General features: G+C 39.5%; 1 protein-coding gene across 7 annotated transcripts in view; it reads right to left on the minus strand.

Annotated features, from left to right (window-relative positions):
* The window catches only part of FILIP1 (filamin A interacting protein 1), an 89,646-nt gene that overhangs the window by 37,662 nt on the left and 24,803 nt on the right, over positions 1-27,181 (minus strand). For 5 of the 7 annotated variants that reach the window (XM_034431880.2, XM_034431879.2, XM_034431877.2 and 2 more), the window contains exon 2: positions 8,433-8,711. In XM_034431880.2, coding sequence (XP_034287771.2) covers positions 8,433-8,705 — 273 coding nt within the window. In that variant the 5' untranslated portion in view covers positions 8,706-8,711. Of the gene's footprint in view, positions 1-8,432; positions 8,712-14,767; positions 15,250-27,181 lie in introns of all 7 variants that reach the window. The other 2 variants (XM_087882536.1, XM_060689160.2) reach the window with 1 other exon arrangement.

Consider the following 27,181-nt stretch of genomic DNA (forward strand, 5'->3'; position numbering starts at 1 on the left):
CAACCTTAGAGTCTTCTCCTAGTGCGGCATCCTTTTTCCTCTGCCAACTGGAAGTCTGGTTCCCCCACAATAGAGTCTCCTAGCGAGGCATCCTTTTTCCTCTACTTGTCCTAACCAAAAGCCCTATCAATTACGGAGCTGACCGGCGACAAGGAGCCGCAGCCGCAGAGGGATGAAAGAGTCACATGCTGCTCTAGAGCCGCAGGTTGCTGATCCCTGATCTAAGTTTCTAAAGACGACCCCAGTAAATATATCCAGTTTGTGTTAACTCTCATAACATTCAGTGTGAGCTAAGAGTAAAATTCTGGAAGAGAGAGTCTCAACGGAAGTGGGAAAGACTGGAATAAAAAGAAAGGAGATGAAGGGGATGTTTATTGACGGCTGTTAACTATAATAGGGAAATTAATTTCCATGTTTGAAAGGCCATATATTTCTAAATTACAGATTCCTAGGGCAAACAAAAGATGGTTATCTTATTGTGCCATGTTTTTTTTGTGCAGTCGTACATGTGATTTTAAACTGAATTAGGATGAGTAGTGCCCCCACTTTGAGGAATTAAAGCATGTTTCAGCCCTGATCACCATTTTATTGCTTACTATGGTTTAAAGGTATGCAATGTTTTTGTATTTGTTGGGTTTGGGTTTTTTTCCCCCTTTGCACACTGCTCAGAATCATACTGTCTGAGTTGGGTGACCACATAAAAGGAAGAAAGACTCTTTTTCTTTAAAAAAGTTGTGTCTCCTTGTTTAAAGTATTTATATCCCACTCTTTACCTTGAGAGTCTCCCAGAAATCTTCCAGATTAAAAAAAAAAACCCAGATGTGGCACATAAGGAAAGGAGACTGCACATAAGGAGAGTTTTTAATGACTTGTAACTTTGTAACAGAGGATGTGGTGGCTCAGTGGCTAAGACGCTGAGCTTGTCAATCAGAAGGTCGGCAGTTCAGTGGTTCGAATCCCTAGTGCCGCATAACAGAGTGAGCTCCCGTTACTTGTCCAGCTTCTGCCAACCTAGCAGTTCGAAAGCATGTAAAAAATGCAAGTAGAAAAATAGGGACCACCTTTGGTGGGAAGGTAACAGCATTCCGTGCGCCTTCGGTGTTGAGCCATGCCGGCCACATGACCACGGAGACGTCTTTGGACAGCGCTGGCTCTTTGGCTTAGAAACGGAGATGAGCACTACCCCCTAGAGTGGGAAACGACTAGCATGCATGTGTAGGGGAACCTTTACCTTTACCTTTTAACTTTGTAAGGAACATATTGGCCGTTTATGAAGGACTGTTCAGGAGTTTCCAGATAACACTGTTATCTCCAGAGCAGGTATTATTATTGTGTTTCCGTACAGGGCAATTAAACCTAGTAACCTTTCTGAGAAGGAAGAAAAGGGTCAATCTTGCTATTAGTAACACCCTCACCAGCAACTAGTAGATATGGCAATTCCATACTGCTCCTCCTTTTCCTCAGATGACTCACAGATTTGGTGACTGGATCCTGAACTACTCTTTGTTGAGCCGGTGTGAAAAATCCTTTGGAATATAGAAATTGGGCCGTTGAGTTATGACCACACTGCATTGTGGTGAGGAGAGGAAACCCATGACCTTTTCTTATATCTGATCCTGTTACACCACAGCTGTCACACTATTAATAAACTGACAAGTGGGACAGAGGGCACAAATCAGGATTCGTCGTGTTAGAATAATTCACAACAAAAATATGGACTTAGTGTAAATTTACGATGATCCATTTATTGGTGCTTATGTTTATGGGTTATATTCTTAGCTGTGTACCACCGAGGATACAAGAACGACACCTAATAATGGCCTTGATGCTCTTGTCTTTCCTTTTCATCTCAGGGATATGAATGAAAAGATTGCTACCTCTGTCTTTGTTACAGAGCATTGTTGCTGAAATTCGAAAGAGAAATTGATAGGCTACTGAGGTGGTCAAGCAGTCAGAAATGACTTTTTATGATAGGGGAGAGAAAGGGGGGAAAATCCCATTGGTCACCATACCTGTAATGATAAGCCATTTTCTGATTCCTAATTAGAATTCACTCTAGCCCAGGTAAAGAGTACGCAATTCCTGGTGTCTTCATGGACATACCCATGCAGTTTTTAGAAGCGGTGAAATCCAAATTTTTTTACTACCAGTTCTGTGGGTGTGGCTTGGTGGGCGTGGCTTGGTGGGCGTGGCAGGGGAAAGATACTGTAAAATCTCCATTCCCAGTCCACTCCAGGGGAAGGATACTGCCAAATCCCCATTCCCACCCCACTCTGGGGCCAGCCAGAGGTGGTATTTGCCGGTTCTCCGGACTACTCAAAATTTCCGCTACCGGTTCTCCAGAACCTCTCAGAACATGCTAGATTTCACCTCTGGTTTTTAGGGGAATTAAGAACTGCCTTGCTATTGCCTTCCCCCAAGATGTGTTTTTGAATATCCCAGTCTAACCTACAGCCTGAGGCTTCCTGGACGACTTCATCTCATTTTTTTTTCCCCAAATCCCCTAAAATTCCTGTTAGGGGAGTGTCAGGCCTGGAAGCCATCTTTTTCATTGGATCTTCAGGCCTGCCACATTTACTATTGTCGGAAACTGGGAGGGGGGATTGTATGGAGCATGGGTGATATATAGTCATAATAACATTCCTTTCTCAGAGAGTCAAGGACATCTTGCCCTGCACCTAGACAGCTGGAACTGGGAGGCATCCGCCACTTGGGATGGTGCTTGGATTGGACCATGTGATGGACATGTGGGTGTTGGGAAGGGACCTGAACTTTCCTTTGGGTGGGGAAAACCTGGAAGTTTTCAGATTCGTGTTTTTCCAAATATGCCAATATGACATCTCTAATAAAATAGAACTTTGAGGAAACTCAAGCCTCGGAGTGTTCTTTCATTGGGGGTGTTACTTGGAACCCTGACATGCACATACCCATGCAGTTTTTAGGGGAATTAAGAACTGGCTTGCTATTGCCTTCCCCCAAGATGTGTTTTTGAACTTCCCAGTCTAACCTACAGCCTGAGGTGTCCTAGGCGACTTCATCTCATTCCCCCCCCCCACAAATCCCCTAAAATTCCTGTTAGGGGAAAGACCCACAGAGATGTATTATGATGCACGATAGGAACAAAATCAACCTAGGTCTGGTCTGCTGCTGTCTTTTAAAGATATGCCTACTTGTCAGAACAGCAGCTTCCAATAAATGAGTATTCTAACTCGATATCTTGGGAGTTACCATCCAACACATCTGTGGGGCAGGATAGGATATCTCATTCATAGCAGACATCAATTAATCATTCCAAACGGTATTAATGGAACTTCTGTAGTTCCTAAAATAGCAATTGTTGAACAATTGGCATCAGTTTCTGGGACTGCCAGAGCCCTCTTTGGAAAAACCCCTCCCCCACCCAAAGATTGAGGTCACCCCAACCTTTTATCCTTCAAGAAAGTGTCAAAAACTTGCCTTTTCACCCTGGCATTGGGCCAGGACAAAAGATGAGCTTGTCTTTTGGATGGTGGAGGGTATAAAGAGGCCCAGGTTTATGTTGTTGAAATGTTAGCATTTAGTTTTTTTTAAAAAAAAATTGTGTGGTTTTAATTATAATACAGAAAGTCCTTGACTTATACAACAGTTTGTTTAGTGATCATTCGAAGTTATAATGGCACTGAAAAAAGTGACCTGTGACCATTTTTCACACTTATGACCATTGAGCATTCCCATGATCACATGACCAAAATACAGACACTTGGCAACTGATTCATATTTATGACGGTTGCAGTGTCTCAGGGTCAAGTGACCACGTTTTGCGACCCTGTGACCAGCAAAGTCAAGGGGGAACCAGATTCACAGTAACAACTGTGTTACTAATTGAACAACTGCAGTGAATCACTTAACAACTGTGGCAAGAAAATGGTCGTAAAATGGGGCCAAACTCAAACTTAGCAAAGATCTCACTTAGCAATAGAAATTTTGGACTCAGTTGTGGTCATAAATTGAGGATTACCTGTATTATCTGGGGGATTTTATAATTCTATGTATGGCGTTCCAATGTATCACAATGGAGTTGTGATGTAAATAAATCTTCTAAATAAATAAATGGTATTCTTGTTACATACATCAGTTACATCACAATCCCTATTTAAAGAGAGACCAGCTGGCTTTGTGCACCGTTCTAGTTTAACAGTGCGGTATTCATCAGATATGTCTTTCAAGAACACAGTTTTGACTGCTATTACTCATCTCTTCAGGTAAATTTTGTTTAGTGAATATTAGACACCTGATAATGTCTAAGAAGGGTTGGTTAAAAACACCTATGTTTTGCACCAGCAATTCAGGAACTGGAGCCCCTGACTCATGAGCTTTAGGCTTATGCTACTAATACTGTACTTCAGACTGAAATTCACAAGACTGTCAACATGTATATTTTGGCTGTATTCCCAGATCTTGGAATTTATTAAGGTATCAGTAATTGCTGATATAACATTAAAGGGAAACAGTTACACCTGATTTGCACAAGCTGATTGCTGATCTCTGTGGCTTAATAAAGCATAACAAACTCCAGCTATTATAAATTTCTTCAGGGACTTTTAAAGCTACTTTCCTCACAAATTGATGATTTTTAATTTTTTTTAAGTCACAAACCTGTTACTTAGGACTCAAATAAGGAATGAACCTGTCTGACTAGTTCAACGAGTTGAACTCCGTAACCCATCTCCCATTTGCTGACTAATGCTTCCGTAATAGTAGCTAATAAAATTTTATGTCCCAAAAGCAAGATGCTGTACTGAGCTGTCCATTAGTCTAAAACAAGAATTTGTTGCATTTTTCCTCTTTTTGCAGGATATTAGCAGAGCTTCCAATGGATATGAGAATACCACTTCCCTCTGCCCACCTCCAATCCCTGCAAAGGTTTGGTCGCTGATAGTAGTACCGATGCAAAGAAATGGCATTTTACACACCATGTTTTGGAAGAGATCAAAGAGATCCTATTGCTGCCTGCCGACACAGCTTTGCCTCTGTTTTATTGCCAGAAAATTACACCGATGATGTCACTTCGTCTAAAGAGAACACATCACCCGAGCTCTAGGCTGACATAATTCATTATCTGTGGTCTGGTCCAAGAGTACTGAATTCCCATGACAAGGAATTAAAGTTACTCTGTTTGAAGTTTGAAGGGTTGAAAGATACCACTTCTCATTTTCCTGACACTGAAAAGCAGTTTTGTTCTGTGTTATTATCAGACCATGAGGAGGATTGCTAAAGCCTATCATTCCGCGATCCTTGGCACTACAAGAAGCAAACTCAAAAGGTCATTGTAGATTGTGTACACAAATCGAAATGTGTTGTGATATGTCTTGCATGCTTCAAGAATTAGCACATCACAGTGGGTAAATCAGCTGACTTGGGGGAAGCTGTAGCTGGCTATTATAAATGTGCCCATGGACGAAGTTAACTCTCTGTAGAGTCTATGATCAGTGACTAGGGTGACTGAAGGTAAATTAAATTAAATAGTCCAGTTATCTTATTCACCCACTACTGTAGATCGGGGGTCTCCATACTTAGCAACTTTAAGACTTGTAGGCTTCAACTCCCAGAATTCACCAGCCAGCTCTGCTGGGAGTTGAAGTCCACAAGTCTTAAAGTTGCCAAGTTTGGGGACCACTGCTGTAGACTCACAGAAGACAAGATTTTTCTTTACTTTTTTTTACAGGTGTCCCTTGGATACTGCATATTAAAGCCCCCCTTTTTTCCAATTTGTTGCTCTTCATATGTGATGGCAAACAACTTCCAGAGCCAATGGGGGATTCTGAGAGTTGTAGAGGTCATACATCATAGAGCTTTGGTGGCGCAGCAGACTAAAGTGCTGTTAATTAGCAACAGCTGCCTGCAATTACTGCAAGTTTGAATCTCACCAGGCTCAAGGTTGACTCAGCCTTCCATCCTTTCGAGGTAGGTAAAATCAGGACCCGGATTGTGGGGGCAATAAAATGACTTTGTATAAAAAAGAACACAGCTTGGAGGGGGGCGGCGAAAGCCCTACTAAGCAGGTATATACAAAAGTATGAAGGCTATTGCTTAACACATTGTAAGCTGCCCTGAGTCTCCGGAGAAGGGTGGCATATAAATTGAACCAATAAATAATAAATAAATAAATAAGCTTTGCTGGCTGGGAATCCTGAGAATGGAAGTCCTAAAATATCTCGTAGGTATTCAAGACTTCTTGCATTGTGTTTTTTAAAGGTATCCTGCTTTTCTTCCTCCTTCAGCCCCCACCCCATCGCCAACCCCCAAAAATGAGTTGCAAGGAAGTAGGGACTCTTCTCTCTGTCTCTGTCCCTCTCCCTCCCCCTCCCTCTGTCTCTCAGCAATCTGAGAAGATTTCCTACTTGGATTTTCAGTAAAGTCACTGAAAAAGGATGGAACTGTGTTGTTTACCTTTTCTATGTATCTTCAAAATATTATAGCAAACTTCCTCAATTTGGATACACTCTGGATGATTTGGAATATAATTTCCATTTTCATGGATGATTGAAATTGTAGTCCATGCAATGCATTATGGCTGCTTATCTTCCAACAAAAACAAGAGCATTTCACCCCCCCTTCCAATCCTACTACATTATTTAAAATTTATTATACAGAACAGACAAATTAACACATGTATCCTCATTACGAAAGTGATCGCTTACATATACTGATACATGCAAAGATATTAAATTATTGAAAGTGTCTGCCCTGCCAGAATCTTCGTCCTGGTTTACTTTGCACTTGGATCATCCTTTTTCTGGCCAGGTTTCACATTTCTTGACTTGACCATTCCAGGAAATATATGAGGAAATAGATTTAAAACTCATTAGGGAAATTACTTCATAAAAAAAATAGAGAAGTCTTTGGAATCTTTATCTCACTAGCAGCTTTTCTTTTAGATTAACAGACCGTGTGAATCAATGCAAATTGAGTTTCCCTTCCATTATTTTGCTAGGATATGGCTTTCTGCATTTTCTGGTCAGATTTTCCAGTTGTGTAAGAATACTTAATGTGTAAGGGAGTTACCAGGTCTATAGTCTCTTGGTAGGGTAGTAATTGTTTCTTTTCTCACCAGTGAATTTTGGATGTTGTTCTGAGACCGATGATATCATGCAGATGATGTCATAGAGAGGCTTAGATGGTGAATAACAGAGCTCTCATTTCCTTATAGAGATCAGGGAATGCTGTTAATGTTTTTGAAATTGAAGATGAGATTCACAGGGCAGATTTCTCTTTCTCACAAGCAGGGGGAGGGAGAGAGGGGCTGCAAATATCCTCTCTAATATCTTACAACGATATGTTTTGATAGATTGAAGGTAACAGAACTCTATTCCATTTTCTTCAACTTAGTTTGAGTTTCTTTTCTGGAAAAGATTGCTCTCTATCTACATGATGAAAATCAAGTGGAACCAACCTCCACCTTAGCGTGATAGGACAATAGAAAAACTTTCTAATGACAAAAGCAGACTCTTTCCAAAACAGCCATCTAGAGAGTAGCAATTGGGTTTGTTCTACAGACAAACTGTGATCAAGCTACTATTCTGATTCACTGAAAACACTGGGAGACACTTCTGAGCATGTGCAGGACGCATGTAGAAGTATCTAACCGCTACTGGATGCAGCAAATTAGAAGCTTTGAGGAAGCAAATCACACCGTTGTTGCACGTCACTGAAGTGAATCATAACTTAAAATCTCTCCTCAAAGCAAAGAGCCGCCTTCTCATGGGAGGCGGGAGGGACAAAAGACCAAGATGGCAGGAGGGACCATGTGATGGAAACCACACTCCTTTGTATGTCCATGGTCTTTCCTGTAGATATCAGTGCTTCTCCCGTAGCCCTAGTTCGTAGTTTACCATGTTGTGGGAGCTCGGCCATTGTCTTAGCATATTCTGGAATCACATTAGCATTGTAAACTACCATATAATAGAGGTTGAGCACAACATTCTTTGTAAACATAGAAGTTGTGCATTGTTAACACTTTATTATGTAAGCCCAGCCAACCATAGCGTTAGAGGGAGCCTGGTAGATGATTTAGTATAGTGCATTTCTCAGTAGGAGAGAAGGAATGGACAAAGACTATCACAGCAGATGGCTTTTCATCCTCTGCTGAAAACCTAGTAACAGCAATAGAACTTAGTCTTATATACCGCTCCATCATGCACTCTCTGGGCGGTTTACATTATCATCATGTTGCCCCCAACAATCTGGCTCCTTGTTTTGATTGATAGATGATAGATAGCTAGACAGATATAGATAGGCAGGCAGGCAGGCAGAATTAGCACCTACAATATAGCAGTCTCACCATTGTGCCACCAGGACTCCCAATAGTAAAGTTTTATTGCTAGGTCACAAATATTTTGTTTTATTTTTAACAAACAAACACCTCACAACAAATAATTAGATTTTATATATACCTGTAGTTCTCCTTCCATTATGCTCAGGAGCCGGATGAGGTCCTCTTTAGATAGCTCTATTGATTTCTTGCGTTTTCGCTCATTAGGTCCTGGTAACTTGCTGCGCTGCTTCACAGTTCCTGGACCTAGGATTTCACCTTCTTTCGGATTAGATTTGTTCTTTTTCTTTGCATCTTCCTGAAAGTTTTGATTTTCTGAAGAGTTCATAATAGTCTTTGACTTGGGTAACTGCTCATTGGATGAGCTCTCACCACCTTGATTTCGAGATCGCATTTTGATCTAGATCAAAAGGAGGAAAAATTAAATGCAAGACTGGACAAGTTTCCTTCTACATTTTAAAGAAATCACAACTCATCAATTTGCATAAGGGTCTCAAGACAACCAAGAATGAATCTGTTGTAATAATCACACTACGAATAGCCCAAACTTTTTCACATCCTCACAACATCTGTTTATAACCTTTGGCAGAAAATATTATGGGATAGCATCTGACTATAAATGTAAATATATAAGCGAGCTTCACATATTCACTACTGTAATGCAATAGTGATGGAAATTGCTGTAATTGGTCACTAAGGAAAGAAAAAGAAAAGGAATTGCATGGCTGCATCCAGGGGTGAAATCCAGCAGGTTCTAACAGGTTCTGGAGAACCGGTAGGTAGAGGAAATTTTGAGTAGTTCGGAGAACTGGCAAATACCACCTCTGGCTGGTCCCAGAGTGGGGTGGGAATGGAGATTTTCCAATATCCTTTCCCCAGGAGTAGGGAGGGAATGGAGATTTTGCAGTATCCTTTCCCTGCCACGCTCACAGAACCGGTAGTAAAAAAATGTGGATTTCATCCAAATGAAATGGCTGCATCATATAAGTTTTCTGGACTCTGTAATTGGGGAAGAATGATTCTAAATTTTAAGGAAAATTTAGAAGCATTTCATTGCTTTCAGGATGCTAGGAGCAAAGCACCTTTTGAAGCTGCTTCACAAGGAAACACAGTTGCTGCTGCTTCTAAAAACTTAGCAGTGAACTTGTTTCGTATCATTATGTGTCATTGTCCCTAGTTGTGGTAACAGGAAGATACCTGTGGGGATTATTTTGCATTCACAGAAGTTTTTTTTTTGCAGCTCCGGAACTGCCAGAAGTGGTCTCAGTGTGACATGAAGGCTTTCCAAGATGTAAACTGCAACATCTTCACACACCAGGAAAGCAAACTGGTTACTTCTATGCAGTGAAGTACAGTATCTCACAGCCACAAAGGATGTCTGTCTACTACTGGTCTAGTACCAGGGGTGTCAAATTGGCAGCCCACAGGCCGGATGCGTCATGCGCAGGCCACGCCCACCCCAGCTACATGAAGGGAAATAACGTCACAAAACGTCATGTGGCGGCAACGTGATGCCACAAGTTTGACACTCATGTAGTAGACAGTGTTATTTTTATTACAACATTGTTCAAACATAGATATATAATGGCTACTTGTGAGTCTTGTGACTCAACATAATTTAAATATCACTCCTTAACGTACACATTTTCTCTTATAAGAACAATGGCTAATGCAAATTAGCTTTCTAATAATATTCTTGGCTCTGGGAGAATAATATCAGTAGAATCCCTTTCTTACTCAACAGCCTAATAGTTGGGCTTTTCTTTTATCTTTGATATAGGAAGAAGCTATGTTGATATTAAAAGAAGCAGCTCTCACAGTATTTCTTCGACTATGGCTTAGCTGCTGCCCACTCAGAAAGTAATAAAACAGGGAAACCTGAAATTCTGGTCTCCCTGGCATCTAAACCAGAAATGGCCATAGGCCCAGCCACAAAATGGCTTAATGTTTCATGCCACTTTAGTGGTGCAATACAAAGCCATTCTTTGCTTAACAATATTGTACGGCATTAATCATAGGATATGAGTTTCACAGAACATGCTAAGCCAAACAAAGCACAGTATAAAATAGTACAATATGTGAACCCAAACAAGTATTGGTGTTCCTATTTTTTTTTTTTTTTTCATTTTGCCACTTTGCCTTATTAATTTAGTTTTACCAGATAGGCTGCCGATTTGACTTTCTTTTTAAATTTTGTTTGGTTTTGCTCTTGTGAACAGTTTTACATATAATTTTGTACTGTTATAAACAGCTTGATAAGAAGATGGGATGCAAATGTTTTAATTCCATGAAATACATCATCAGTTTAATCAACCAGAAACCATTCTGAAAACAGATAAGAATGGTACGGCAACATATTTTTGAGTAATATCATTACTGCTATGTTATATTGTTAATGACATGGTTAAGCCAACAGGTTAGAAACTGGGACACTGGCAATGCTAGTCCCTCCTTAGGGACAAAGTCATCTGGGTGACAATCACTTCATAAGATAAGTTTGGGTGCTTTCACAGATGTGTGCTCTCAGTATAACATCAATTTAGAACAATAATCACACCGTAAATATTAAAGGCAGCACATTAATGTAAACTGACAGCACTCCATCTCAATGTTTTGTTTTTTTAAAAAAATACTATTTCACACATTCAGCTGAAAAGTGAATGATATTATGTGGCACCGATGTACATAACTTTAGAGAAAAATTTCTAGGATTGTGTGTGAGAATACTTACAAATAGGCAGATAAATTCTTATTGTGATACAAGAAGGCAGCTGAGACAAAGTAAAATGAACAAAACAGAACAAGTATAGCAGCGGAAGTACTTACAAGAGGAAAGATTGTTAATACCAGTTATCATGTAGAACAGGGGTGTCAAACACAAGGCCTACGGGCCAGATCCGGCCCACGATGTGGTTGGATCGGGCCTGCGGGGCTGGCCTGGAAAATGTAAGGGTCCGGCCTGCGTCGCTTCAGCCTGGTCTACCCAATGCAAAGAGTAAACATTGGGCCAGCGTGGCTTCAGCCCAATCTCCCTGGAAACATGCCAGCAGTTTGGGGAGTGGCGTCAAGCTGGCCATGCCCACCCAGTTGGCCACACCCAGTGAGTGGCATCAAGGTGGCCTCGCCCACCCAGTTGGCCATGCCCACCCAGTCGGCCACACCCATCCAGCCCCCCGAGGTCAACCACAGCCCTGATGTGGCCCTCAATGAAATTGTGTTTGACACCCCTGATGTAGAATAACCTTTAGGGGATGCATGATCATAAAACTTAATATTTGATTTTTGGAAAGACCTGGAGACAATTTATAATACTTTCAGGGTGGGTTTCCAAAACATCTGAGTCAGGGAGGACATTGTTGGAGTATAGCCTCAAGACTTTACATGGTCTAAGGCAAAATGTCTCCATTGGGTTTTTGGTGAGTCCTGCCACCCATACCAGTGGTTTACAGCAGCTTCCATAGTCTCCAACTATCATTGTGCCAAAGTAAAAGTAATAAGGATAGGTTTTATATATCTCTTCAATTATGTCCAAATAATACCTATGAAGCATCATCCTAACCCTAAACACTGGGAAAGTGGTTCAAGTAGGCTTATATGTCAGTGATGGCCATGGCCTGTTGAGCAGCTGATGATCTCAACATTTTTATTTCTCATAATGACCCCAGAGTTTTGTGGGACTGTTTTAAATTTTTATTTTAATGCTGCCTTTCTATTCAAAATGAATAGTCAAGGAGTCTTAATACTTCACGGTGCAAAAAAAATTATTAAAATTAAAAACAGGTAAACTTTTTTGAGTGATGTAGAGATGGAGTCAAAAGTATCTGGAAAACCACAGATTACTTTATATGGTTTAATTTTGCTTATTTTCACATAGGCCTCCCAAATGTATGTTTTGGTGCATTCTGGTTATATACATAATGTTTATATTTTGATATTAGAGGGTTCTAACTGGAAAATAAAGGTAAAGGTCATCTTAAAATTGAAGGAAATAATGACATAAACTGTAATTCTTTATTTTGCTGTGGATCTTACTGGATAGTAGCTTTCTTTCATAGCTCTATAGGAAAGATAGATAACTTCTTTTCAGAAAGAAAGAAGCTTCCCCTCCCCCCCCACTTTTTTTTTTCCTGACAGTGCATTTTTATTTTATTTCTCTCTCCAAAAGATAGCCAGGCTAATCCATGAGGACTGGACTGACATTTAGCTCTGATGCTGTTGGCCGATTAGGCCTGGATCCAGCAGAGGTGAAATGTCACATAGGAATGTGGGGCTAGACAAGAAGGAAATGGTCTGGAAAGGAGCCTTCTGCGTCTGTAATGCATTACCAGCTGGCAAATGTGACAGGAAAAGAAGGAATAATAATCTGTCTAGATGAGAATGTTCTTTACTAATCACCAGTTAGGGAGATGTGATCTGTTGCTTGCCTTATTGTGCTGGTAGGAAGGGCCATGGGTGTGAGCCAGGCTACCTGAGGTCACAGTTCCTGTGATTTGCAGTCTGGCTAACCCAGCATTCCTGCAGAGTAACCTCAGGGACAATTTAATGAATAGACCAGGGTGAGGAAACAATGGCCCCTTTATGACTTAGGGACTTCAACTCCCATAATTCCTAAGCCCGCTAGGCTGACTCTGAAGGATTTTCCTATCATAGCCCATTTCAATCCCAAACAATACTTAGGCTTCCCTGTGCCGTTATGAATGAGGAGGCAGATTTTAGAGTGATGCCATGAAGGGTGAGATGTCTGTACCTTGCCATATTTCTGGTATCCCAATTGAATCTGTGGTTGGGGTCTTTTTAAGTGGTGGGTTGCTACCAGTTCTTCCGGTAGCGGTGATGGTGAGGTGAGAGCGAACCAGTTCGCTCTGACCGTCAGCTGGGCTCTCCCGGCCACCCCTGCGCTATACCTACCTATATTTGTTCGTTTTTAGGCGCTGCAGAGCGGATTGTCACGACTCAGCTGTTCTGTACTGTAATGCAATTATGTGGAGTAAATCACGGAGTGAATCACGTGGAGCGAATCGCACGCAAAGCACGTGCACGAAGCGAACTGGTGGTAACACCAGTTGAAACCCATCACTGGTCTTTTTCCCCTCCTATCCACTCTATTGTTAGTATTGCCTAGTAAGGGAGGAAAGCAAAGAGGAAATCATTTGATTTTGTGTGTGTGTGCGTGTGTGTGTGTGTGTGTGAGAGAGAGAGAGAGACAGAGAGAGAGAGAATACTGAATGTATACTTCAAGGGTTTTATGGATTATGGATCTTCCTGGTGTTTAATCTGAATGGTACCACTGTCTTAAGTGACATTTCTTGAATAACCCAGACTAAAGTTTTGAAATTTATATTAATATTAAAAGCCTCCATTCAGTACCAAGAGGCAGCTGATAGTGTAAACTTGTAAATAACAAAACTCCAGGTACAAATTGTAATAGCAGCTACTAATTTAAAGGAATTAGAGGGATTATTAATTGAAATTTCCTTCTTACACTTTTTGACCACAGAGTCTTTGCATTTCTTTGACCTGTTTAATGAAATCAGGAAAAGGCTATTTATGATCCTGGTCATGTTTTTATGTATGAACTCCAGCAACATGGTTAGTTTTTGTTCCTGAATATGCTTTATTGTATAATAACCGTAAGGTCATATTCTTTTTTGTTGGATTCTCACTGAGTTGAGCAGCATAGGAAAAAAAATGTTGGACAATAAATCTTGGCTGGTCAAATTTCTGGTGGTTGGGAGCCACATGTGACATTTTTGAGAGGCTGAGGGCAGTGGCTGATGATGTAACGTCAGTGACAGGATTTGCTATATTTGGGAGTAAATTAGAGATTTTCTCTGTTTTTAAAAAAACTACATTAAAGGAACCTTGATATTGATTCTTGGCAATTGTAATCAAAGGGACTCTGGGGGCCTCCAATTCCCTTAGATTTTTATGAGATGGGGTTTCCAGGAAGTGGACAACAGCTCTCCAAATTAATGATGGACAATCTATTGCCTACAATCTATTGCCTACAGCCATGATGGCGAACCTATGGCACAGCTGGCACGCAGAGCCCTCTCTGCGGGCACGCGAGCCATCGCCCAGCTCAGTTCCACTGCATATGTGCATGCCTCCAGCTGGCCAGCTAATTTTTGGGATGCATAGGGGGCGGAGCGCTTGCAGGAGATGCACACACAAGCACAGGGATTCACACATGCATGTGTGGGGGGAGTGCGGGGGTAGTGGCACGCGTGTTTCAGAAGTACAGAAACGGGCCAATTTCCAGCCTCCAGAGGGCCTCTGGAGCCTGGAGGAGGCTGTTTTCACCCTCCCAGAGGCTCAAGGAAAGCCTCCAGAGCCTAGTGTTCTGTCCCCGTCTCACACACACACACCAGCAGTCTACCAAGAGTTAAAATAAACCAGCAGACAAGAATTTCCTTTGATAACAGAATTGGCTGCTTGCCAAAAGTTTTTGCTTACAAAGGGAGGTTTATCTCCTCCGACTGAAACATCCAAGTAAGTCCACAAAAGCCAAAGAATAGTCAAGTCCAGTCCAAAAATCAATCCAAGCAGAGCATATAACAAAGTTCCAGAAATGCAGAATGACTTGCTAGCTTTCAGTTTTGTCCGTCACAAAGCCTGAATGGCCACCACACCCCCTTTTATCCCCTGTGGGGTGTGGTCCAGTGACTCAGCTTAATCTCTGGCACGCCTCCTTCTCTGCTGCGCGCACTTGTCTTTCCGACGCTGTCGGGGATCCAGCCAAGACTTATCTCCGTCACTGTCTAACTGCAGCTGCTCAGAAGTGCCTGGCTCCTAGCCTATCTCTTGGCCTTCAGAAGACACCTGAGGCATTGCCAGAGAGGAGGGTCCTGGAGAGGGAGGCCTTGCCAATTCCTCTCCTTCACTTTCGGAGTTTTCTCCCTCCGATAAGACGGGCTCGGGGGTCGGAGTCACAACACCTAGGGAGGGCGAACACACACACACACACCCGCTGTGGTACAGATTGCTAAAAATTTTGAATCCCACCCCTCATGCACATGCATTGGGGGGGCACGCGTGCATGTGCGGGGGGCACGCAAATTGCATTATGGGTCCCGGCCCGAGCGCTGTTGTACAGGCTCGCTTTTGGCACACAAAGAGAAAAAGTTTAGCCATCAATGGCCTACAGGCTCATGCAGTCCTCTAATCCCCAACCCCCGGTCCATGGACCTGCACCAAGCTGCGGAATGCCAGAAAACGGGCCGCAGAAACAAGTGAAGCTCCATCTGTGGGATGCAGGCAGCACATGAAACCATGCCCCCTCCGGTCGGTGGAAAAACCTCTCTCCCTGGTGCCCAGAAGTTTGGGCACTGGGGGCCAGTGCTCTAACAATTTTCTTATCATTTCCAATAATCAATTCTGCCGCAAGCTGTGAAATTATGTTGTAATTTTCTACTTTAATGTACTCAATTTTGATATTTGACAAAAATCTAAAAAAAATTAAAAAGATACAACTATCCTTAATCTACCAATGATTTTACCATATTCCTCCCATTCACTGGTTGAAAATAATATTTTTAAAAAGCATGGGTTCTGGCTAAACTCATCTCTAGTCTAAATAATGTTTGTTCCCCTGAAAAACATTTTGATCATAAACTACAGTACTATCAGTAGTTCCACGTCCCCTTTTTTTGACTTTAAATCTCTACCAATAACAGAGATAACAAAAGAAAGGTAAGAAAGCCCATAAATACCTCCATCAAGACACCATAAGGCATCATATATACTGTAGGTATGTTTACTTATTGTTCATTTAAGCATTGTTTACTAGAGCAATCTGCTGTCTGCATTCACTATGAATGCTAAAATAAACCAAGAATATCAGTAGAAGTGACACAAAACACAATATCCTGAATCATCCCAAAAATATGTATGGGATTCAGGATATTGTGTGAAGATAGACAAAAGAAAAGGATTTTATGTTTCCAGCTCCTTCTGGCAACTCAAGTTCTGAAATTGAGGAGAACTGAAGTAATCGTTTTTAAAGTATACTAGGATCTACTCCCAAGGATGTGGGATGGGGGAATAAGTAAACACGAGTGGATTTGTTCTAATCCAGTGTGATTCTTGGATCATTTCCCAGTTCCTTTCATACTGTAACTCGTTTATACTGTATTAGGTCAGTCTATTGGTCTGTATAATCCAGCATTTTTTATTCCAACTACCTAGAAGGTACTTCATAGGTAGCTGATCCTTTTCACTGGAGATACCAGGACTAAACCCAGGACTTTCTCTGCACGAAATCCATTTGCCCTTCTGCAAATCTAATTCCTCCCTGTATGTAGGGCAGACTAACCTATTCCAGGAGGTGAATGTTACAGCGGCTACCTTTAGACCTCTTTTTAATAGGAGTTTAGTTCTTTTATGACAGTGTGCCACAAAACATTAATTCTGTCCAGGGAAGATGACTTGTTCTGCAAGCTGTGTATTGCTGGGCCTGTCACCTGTAAGTCTGTTTAGGTTTTTCTGCTGCTTTGAACAATAAGGGTCTTTTTGTAAGCCAAACTTATTACTTTGAGGATGGCGGTACTATTTTGCTTACTTCCACTGCCTTGCAGCCATTCCTCTTCACTCCTTGTTATCAATCACTCTCTCCCGCTTCAGCCCAATCATCTCACACACACCTGTTAGCCCAGATGATGTGGGAAAGAAGGCCCCCAAGCTCTTTACAACCCTTCCTTCATGACTGTGACCTCTCACCAAGCTATTTTGGGACCCTGGCTTAAGAGTAGTAGCTGTCAGGGTGGATTGGATGAGGCGCCTCCTGCTTCATCCTGCATTTTACTCCACCCTTCAAACCTGTCATCCAAGCTATTTTTAGACACAGTTTTAGTGCTCTTTAAGCAACATGCCAATTCTGTGTTTAAAAAATAGCTTGAGAGATCAGAGACATGGAGCACTTCCATGTCTAACGTCATTTCTCCCAAATACCCACCTACACATACCTAAGAACAAAAGCAATTGGCGATGGTTTTCCCCATCAGCAAATAAAATCAGGAGATTCACTAATTCCTTTTCCTAAACCATCCTGCTTAAAACATTTAAAAGGACAGGACTAATCTCCACCCCTATGGTTCTCAATTTGTAGTCTGAATACCCCTGGGAGGGCCACAATTTTGTCACAGGAGGTCCAAAAAAGCTTGAAGAAATGTTACGATTTAAATCTTGGCCATGAAAGGTATTTAAAAGGGGTCGGTGGTGCAGAAAAGGTTGAGAACCACTGCCCTACCCTCATTTCTCAAGAAGAATAGGATTTAGTCATCTCAGCAGAACGAGATGCCATCTTTTGCCATCTGAAGGACATTAGCACAGTTGTAAAGGACAGTCCCGAGTCATGTAATCCCCTCACTAGAATCATGATTAGTTTTCTGCTGACAACATTCTCATCATTTGATTTTGATCTGAAGCTCTTATTACTATTTTAATAAAATGTATTAGTCAAAGTTACTTGATAACCCTAAGCTCAGTGGTGGGTTGCCCCCGGATCACACCGGTTCTATAGAACCGGTAGTAAAACCGGTGGGAGGCTCCACCCACTGACCCTGATGTCATGAAAACGCTTCTGCGCTTGCGCAGAACAGCGCGCACGTGCGGCCACGTTGCAAACCGGTAGTAAAGGTAAGTAGAACCCACCCCTGCCCGAGCTATATATCAAATGTAATTATCAAACAAAAGAGGAATGTCCCGAGATGGAAACTATTTTTTAAACACTCAGAATTCTATGTGATTGATCCTTGAACATGGTCATAAACAGCCATTTCTAATACTGATGCTTACAGTATATTTCCAAATCCAAAGAGTTGCAACAGATAAAGCAGCACGGCAAGTAGAAATTATTCTGAGATCAGATTTTGTATTTGTAGTATTTCTGTTCGACAAAAGTACCCTGAGTGTGTCGATAGAGCGCTTACAGGATGGTGTATAAAAATACTTCTGGAATGTATTTGGAGATATGCATATTTTCTTTTAAATGATGGTATAATTTTTCCACCGGTTTTTCTATTATTAAAAATGTCATAATCATGTATGTTAAGAACATCACATTCCAAATCCACATGCATATAAAACACATGTGATAAGGTTTGCACAAATACACTAAGCTACAATATGGCTTGTTTGGGTTTGCTTTGGCATATTGTATAAATTCAACCACTGAATTTTGAAAATTGTGGGTTAGTACAATGTAATGTATAACTTTTAATTACTAACTAAATCTTGAATTGGGGCAATGTAGGTTCTTAGCCTTTATTTAGGGTTGATTCTATCTGTTATTTTTGTACCTTGTACCTCTATGTAGGCGTTTAGCTGCACAAAGATGACTTCAATTCATGGGTGTGCACATCTGTATAAGCTCTACCCATCTTATTTTACCAAACTAAATCTTAGAGGCTCATATATTCAATGCAAAATTTTTTAAAAAGGCTTTTATGAGTACATTCAGCTGAACCTGAACTGGCAGCCTACATCATTATGTGCTAAAATGTACCCCATTTAATGTCCTTTGTAAGGAGTCAGAATGCAGTTTATAGATGTGACTCCTAATCTCTCAAAGATCCTTGCATACTTATATGTACAAATCTCATTCACCTTCATATCACTTCTCTTAGATGATAATAAGATAACAATACAGTCTTGATTTAAATTGGTGGATGGAAAGAAAAACTGGGGGAATCAAATTCACTTTTGAAAAACCGGGAAGGAAGTCTTCTTCTCTTATGAAAATAAAGTTGGGATGCTTCTATCCACTAATTGGGCATTGGGGGGGGGAGCCCTGTAGGACTTAGTGGGGCTTCCTTGCATGGAATAATGTGTGGATTGAGATTGCACAGTAACATTTTCTGTTCCCACATCAGTTGTGCAATGTTAAGATCTAAACTGATTATAATCTTGTTTCTTACTTCCTATATTTCACTTACTGTAATAGCATTCATTGCAGGTCAATAGCATTTGAAAAGCTCAGTGGTGCTTTTACTGCCTCATGGAAACTAGATGCTTTGCGATGTAAGGAAAATGTCAAGAACAGAGACTAGAGGTCAGCCTAAGATTAATGTACCAAGTACATTATATGACAAAATATAAAATATAGTGCATTTATTTTAGCAAAATACAAATGAATGTGCAGCAATTAAATTCCTCTATTGTCATTCTTAATCAGTTACATAATTAGTTTCATTGTATAAAATGTCTATCATATTCATACATACTTCACTTTGTGTGAAAATTATTATTTACAAGTAGCAAACATTTATTGCATAATAAATCATTTTTTATTTCTTTATTCAAGCATAATTTCCCTTTTCATTTGGAGAAAATATTTATTTTTAAAACATGCATGAGAACATAATGAGGTGCAACCTTCCAGAATGACCTTTGGTTAGCCTAGAAATATCATGTTTGCTGCAGCTTTATTTAATACTGGTTGTAGATGCCAAGATTAATTAATCATAGCTAGGTAGTTTTTGAGCTTTCAGGCAAGCTATCCAAAGACCTGAACAATTCAGAAAAAGCCTTAATGAAAAGTCAACTTCCAACTTCCCTCCCTGAAAATACCTAAATAAAGTCTGTATTTGACTTACAACAGACAAGATTTTTAACAGAAAACTCTGGCAAGTATCTATCAGTACTGGCAGATGGTTTATTTGTATCTTTTCCCTTGCCATTACAATCTGATGTAAAGTTGAAAGTTCTTGATAACCTGATATAACCTACCTAGAGATGCAGTAGAACTCCAAAACCCTTGAGATAATTAAGAACTTAATCCATTTTTGTGCCAGAATATCTCACGCAATTATAGCATAGAGTTTCTAATTAGACATATATGAATTGCTAAAAATTCTCTTCATTGCTGTAATACAAATAGGGCATGAGTAAGACGTGACATGATAACAGTATTCCGGTATATATTTAATTTATTTATTTGTCAAGCATACATAAGATAACAGGTAAAAGTATAAACATAATTTGAATACATGAAAAGAGTAAGAGTAAAAAAGAATATTAGGACAGGGATGGTAGGCATGCTGGTGCACTTATGCACGCCCCTTACAGACCTCTTAGGAATGAGGTCAACAGTAGACAGTTTAAGGTTAAAGTTTTGGAGGTTTGGGGAAGAAACCACAGAGTCAGGTAGTGCATTCCAGGCATTGACCACTCTGTTACTGAAGTCATATTTTCTCTTAAATTATCCTCCCCCCGCTATCAAAGTTGATCCCGGGAACTGTGCTGCGCTGCAATGGAGAAACAGGCAATGGTGAAACAGGCAACGGAGCAGCCTGCACAAGGGAAGGAGGAGGAGCAGGGAGAAGAAAGAGGGAAAGTGGCCTTCTCCTTCCCTTGCGCCAGCCACTCTGTTGCCCATTTCTCCACTGCAGCGCAGTGCCAAGGATCCACTTTGATAGCGGGGAGGGGGGTAATTTAACAACCGGTTCACCCAAACCAGTGTGAATCAGCTGAATCCCACCACTGCATAACTGTTATGTCAACTAGGAAACCGGTTTGACAAAAGGGGATGTATGAGGGCAAACATTGCGTGTTACATTTCAGAATTGAAGCCAGGGCTTGTCAGAATCTTCAACAAAGTTTAACAGTCAAAAACTCACAAAGAACGTTAGAAATTCTTGCATACAGCAAATTTCTGAGACTATATTCATTAGTATTGCACTTTGAAAAGGAACTAATTGCAATGTTCTGATTGTGACAAAAAGGCCACCAAAAGTTACCTGATTCCAAAGCTATAGCTTCATATTCAGTTGAAACCACAGGGTCAAGAGTCTGCCCTGACAAATATGTCGGATCAATGATGACTAAGAAGTTAGTTTAAACATTGCATCGTTCTGAAAATCTTGGGAAGCTTGATGTTATGATTACCCACACCCGTCCCAATGGAAAATGCTGTTTTTCCATGATCTGATTCAAGGACAACATGCAGCCATAATATGGTTCAGTTTCGTTGGGTTATTGTGATGTGATTTCTGCTGATTTTGGTTTGTTTGTTTTTTCCTGAAATACAGGAGAAAAGACCACTAATTTGTGTTTAAAGAATAATATTAAACATGCAAATATATAAAGATCCACATAATGGCCAGCTGGTCCTTTCCAAAGTGCAGTCAAGGGAAGATGTCTCTGGAGAAGCTAGCTGCTCAATCCCTCTGTAGCCCAAGTCAAGTCAAAGTGTCCTTCAAGGAAGGTCCTGCTAAATATTCCATGTCAAATCAAGGAATCTTGACCAGGAGACAGCCCTTCCCAGCAGTAGCACAGATTTTATGATATAAGTAAAAATGGCTCCTACTGGGACTTCCAGGGAAGGTATAACAAATTAAAGGCAGCTCTGCAAAAGCAGAGCTGATAACCTGCCAAAGATCAAGGAACCTCTCCAGATAAGGAGAGAATAAAAGATCAGATCACCCACATGTGCTCTGGATGGTTGCTTCTTACAAGAAGACCTTGGGGTAGCAGTTTTCTGTATGAGTGCCAGAGATGTGGGATTAGCCATCTTGCTTGCAACGATGCTAGAGACTTTTAAAGAATACTAAATTATCACTTTCTAATCACTTTCAGAAATTGTTCATTAGTGTTGGGGACCACTGTTTGATTTCCTATAAGAAAAGGAGGGGGGAATCATGTTTTGACTTTGGGATTTGAGGATTTGATTTGATTTGAGAAATATTGTGGATTTTTAACTATGTGGTTAAGATTTATTTATAGATACCTTATTATATATTAAAGTTGAATTAAGAACATAATATAATTATTGACTTTTTAAATATAGGTTATTAATTTTTAGGTTTTTAAGTATTGATATTTAATTAAACTTAGAGGTTGTGATATTGTATTATTGTCGCTGTACTGGAAATAGAGATCAGCTTTGCTATATATTTATTTGTTTTATGGTAGAGTGGTATTTTTAATCACTTTTAACTTTAACCTTTTATTCCCTTCCCTCTTTTTTCTTTTCATGTTAGTTTGTATTTTAATGTCTTTTCTAAAATTTAATAAAGATTATTTCTAAGCTATCAGAAAGTTTTGGAAAGACAAGTTTGAAATTTTCTGGGTGAGTCTGTATTCAGGCTTGAATGAAAGTAAATTTTAATCATAAAGCTTAAGAATTTAAAGAAACTTAAAATAAATCACAAAAGTTAAATAAGATGTTGATCTTAGAAAAGTATCAATGGATTAATGTTTCAGATAAAGCTGGAATATTGAAACGTTTACAATAAGATTTTAATTATAAACAACTTCTTGTGAGAAATAGATATGTTTTGGTTGTCACAAGACATAACATAGATATGCAATTTTATGATTTCAAAAACTGGACACTAGAGGAAACTACAAATATTTTAAGTAGAGGAAAGATACAGGTCTGTAAGATGATGCAAAAGGTTAAGACCATAAAAATATTGAAGGTGACTTTTGAAGAATAGAATCAGAAAATAGTTGCTATAATATCAACAATGTCGGTAATGATGTCTACTTGTATGAATACATGTTATTGAAGAAATGACAGATGTAGAACAACTTTTACCTGACAAAATAGAGGTATGGAAAATGGATTTTAAGGTTAAGAGAATTATTTAGAGAAGGATGTTGCACTGGATCTTTGAAAGAAACTGGCTGAAGTTCAAAATTTTAAAAGCATTAATATTTAAATGTTTTTTTAATGTAAGTGCAGAATAATTAAGCAATAAATAGTACACATTCATTTGGAAACTGTTACTCTGATAAAGTGCTACCTTAAAGATATAGATACTCAGATGATAGATAGATAGATAGATAGATAGATAGATAGATAGAAGATAGATAGATAGATAGATAGATAGATAGATAGATAGATAGATAGATAGATAGATCAGTATAGGTATAGGTATAGGTATAGGTATAGGTATAGATTAGATCAGGGGTCAGCAACCCGTGGCTCTGGAGCCACATGTGGCTCTTTCACCCCTCTGCTGTGGCTCACTGTCACTCAAAATATGCATTGCAACCACCAATGTGCGACACCCACTGGCACGCGATATATTGAGCTTTTCAACCCCCGATAGGCCAATCATGGATAAATGGATAAAGAAAAGTTTCAGAAGAAAACAGAACATTTAATTCAACTACATATGCTAGTTCTGTGACTGCTCAGGAAATAGTCAGGCACAGGAAGAGTTTTGTGGCTCCCGGTGTTTTCTTTTCTGTGGGAAACGGGTCCAAATGGCTCTTTGAGTGTTTAAAGTTGCAGACCGCTGGATTAGATAGATAGATAGATGATAGATGATAGATAGATAGATAGATAGATAGATAGATAGATAGATAGATAGATATAGATATACACACACACACAAACACACACATATATATACAAGCACACACACATATGATCTGCTTGTTTCTCTGTCTGTCTTGATCATTTGTCTGACACGAGACATCACAATTTGTTATACTGTTTGGTGAAGGCAACTTTTGGAATTCACTGACATGACACTACGCCACCTAAAGTAAATCCTGACAGTATGTTCTGAACACTCATGAAGAGTTCCTGTAAATACTGTGCCATATGTAATTTAACTGTACCTCACTTCTCTTTTTCTAGAGCTAAATGAAAATGTTTGCTTTGTACTATTCTACACAGGGACTTTTTAATAGTCTGAGGCTGGAATGATTCATTAGTGGCCTTTTTAGTTAATTGCACAGCATCAACTCTGCAAATGTTTCTTTAAAACGCATGCACACCCTTGTGAGGAAATGTGTGGGGAAGCGGGGGAGGTGCAGGAGAGACCAAATTGCTATTCCTGTAAGGACTGGGGCACAGTTATTAATTATCAACTGTCAGCCAGGATATCAACCAGGCTGATAATTCATTTTTCCACAAGAACAGTGGGAAAGCATGCCACAGCCATGATGCAACTTTTCTTGATCTGCCCTCTTTCCCAGCGCATTCCAAGATTGTGAAAATCTCCTCAGAGCCAATACTGTTAAATGATTTCCTATTCATTCATGATTACTAAGAAATGATTAGGTAGAAGTTTTCTTTTTCTTCACTTAAAGTAAATGAAACTCAGCTACAGTCCCATATTAAAACTGCAGATGCAGAATATTTCCACATGTTTAGGAAATTGGCTGATTCATAACAGTTCCAGAGTAACTGAATTCAGTGTGCACATTAATGTATTTATATATTTCCCTACTTCACCTATCCCTTTTAATGGCAACCGTAGGTGATATAACCTAAGTAATTGGTCCAAGTTGCTTTGGTAAACTTCTTGATTCGGGAGGAAGTTTAAGCCTTCTAATCCACAGTGATTATTAAATACCACACTGCTATTTCCTCGTTGAATATATATGATGTAATCAATAACAATATATCAATGAGAACAGAATGAGTCTTTTTAAATAATTATAATTTCAAAAGTGACAGCAGAATGCAGAGAAAATAAGGGGCACTTGCCAGGATTTCCAATTAAACATCAGGGTTGCTTAATTGGCGCAAAAAATTCTATGTTGGAAAAATTACATAATAGCTGAGTTAGGCAAGGCAGCAATCAGTAGTTCTCAGGCTAGAGAAGACCTTTATATAAACATGTCTGAGCTGCCCCAGGCCATCAAATTAATTGCCAAGGATCTGTTCACTTGGAAAGTCAGGAGAAAAAAAATGCTTCTATTTTTTTCCCCATCAATTTTTTTATTTTATAACATATAAAAATTTCATTTTCAATTAAACTGTTACAATATTTTGAGGATCAGACTCAATAATAAATTCAGAAGCAATTTCTTCAGTTAAAGAAGAATTTATTCATAATAGGCATTCTACTTATTCTGTCAGATTTACAGTGAGAAGCGAGGATGAGGTGAATGCACTCTCTATTTATATCAAAGGGGAGGAGTCAAGGATGGGTGTGATTACATATGAATACATTAATGGAGGAGGAATAAATTAACTCTTAATATCCTGTACATATATACATATCTCTTGTTATAGAATAAGGCATTTACTTATGACATAAACAGTGTGTTGCCTGGGTACAAATAGTTTTAGGAGATAGTAATCAAAATATTTACAACAGTATTCATTACATTAGTATTGATTCTATAATAGTAATAGTAGTAATAATAATAATCATCATCATAAATAAAAATCAAGAAGAACAAAAGAGCTGCTCATTGATAAAATGGTACTAAAAAATGCAAAATGAAGAAAAATGAATTTAAATATGGCATGGATTGATTACAAGAAGGCATTTGACTCATTACCCCACAGCTGGATTAACACCTGTCTGGAAAACTTTGGAATATTTGTACATAATATTTGTACAAAATATTTGTACATTTTTGAAAGCAAATATGCAAATGTGGAAAACAGTTCTAACAGCAAATGGGGAGAACATTGGTGAAGTCAACATCAGATGAGGAACCTTCCAGGGGGACTCACTTTCACCACTACTGTTCAACATCGCATTAATTCCACTGACAATAATCCTACAAAACATAAAACTGGGATACCAAATCTCAAGCCAACATGGCAAGATAAACCATCTACTATACATGAATGTGTATGCGAAAAGCCCCACTGAACTTAAATCAATACTCAACACATTTCAACTGTTCAGCAATGACATCAAAAAGAAATTTGACCTTGAAAAATGTGCTATATTATCCATGCAGCAAGGAAAAATGGAAAAAAATAAAAGGAATAGAACTGGGAAATGGACGCATAGTGAAAGCATTAGCAAAGGATAACAGTTACAAATACCTAGGCATATTGGAAGCAAATAACATTTTGAATGGAAAAGTCAGAGTCAACGCGAAAGGAATACACCAGGAGGGTCCCCAAAATATTAAAATCAAAGCTGAATGCTGGAAACATAATTAAAGCCATTAATACATCGGCAGTTCCAGTGATACACTACTCAGCTGGAATCATCAACTGGACTTTGGCTGAACTGGAAAACTTGGACCGGAAAATGCGCAAACTTTTGAATATTACCATGCTTTACATCCACGAAGTGACATCAACAGGTTGTACCTGCCAAGAAAAATAGGGGGCAGAGGGCTATTGCAAATCCATCAAACTGTAGAAGAAGAAAAATGAAGTTTGAATGACTATGTGAATCAAAGTACAGAAAGATTGCTGAAGGCTGTGCAAATGGAGAACATTATAAAAACAACAGAAACAAGGGCAGAATATAAGAAGAAACAGCTGGATGACATGGACAACTCTTGAAAAACATTGAAGGAAAATGTGATGACAATTTTAAATGGGCATGGCTTAAGATGGGAACCATCAAGAAAGAAACAGAAGGTTTAATACTCGCTGCTCAAGAACAAGCACTACAAATTAATGCCATGAAAGCGAAGATACAAAAATCCACTAACACTCCAAACTGCCGACTTTACAACAAAAAGTCGAAACTGTTTCACATTTAATATGTGTATGCATCAAAATCGCACAAACTGATTACAAAGGTAGACACGACTGAGTTGCTAAATTAATCCACTGATCATTAGGTAAAAAATACGACTTACCTGTAACCAAAAAGTCATGGGAACATAAAGTGGAAAAAGTTATCGAAAATGAGAAGGTGAAGATCTTGTGGGACTTTCAAATATAGACAGATCGTCATTTGGAACACAACACACCAGATATCACAGTTGTCGAAAACTGAAACGTACAATTTATTGACATTGCGGTACCAGGAGACGCCAGAGTCGAAGAAAAAGAACTGGAAAATATCAGGAAATATCACGACCTGGCCCTCGAAACTATGCGATTATTGGATGAAACATGTAACAGTGATATCCATTGTCATCGGGGCACTTGGTACCATGTCCAAGAATTTTACAAAATAAATCAAGAAATTGCAGCTTCCTGTA

This window comes from Pantherophis guttatus, chromosome 1 (assembly GCF_059756535.1).
Source record: "Pantherophis guttatus breed Tessera chromosome 1, ASM5975653v1, whole genome shotgun sequence".
Lineage (NCBI taxonomy): Eukaryota > Metazoa > Chordata > Lepidosauria > Squamata > Colubridae > Pantherophis > Pantherophis guttatus.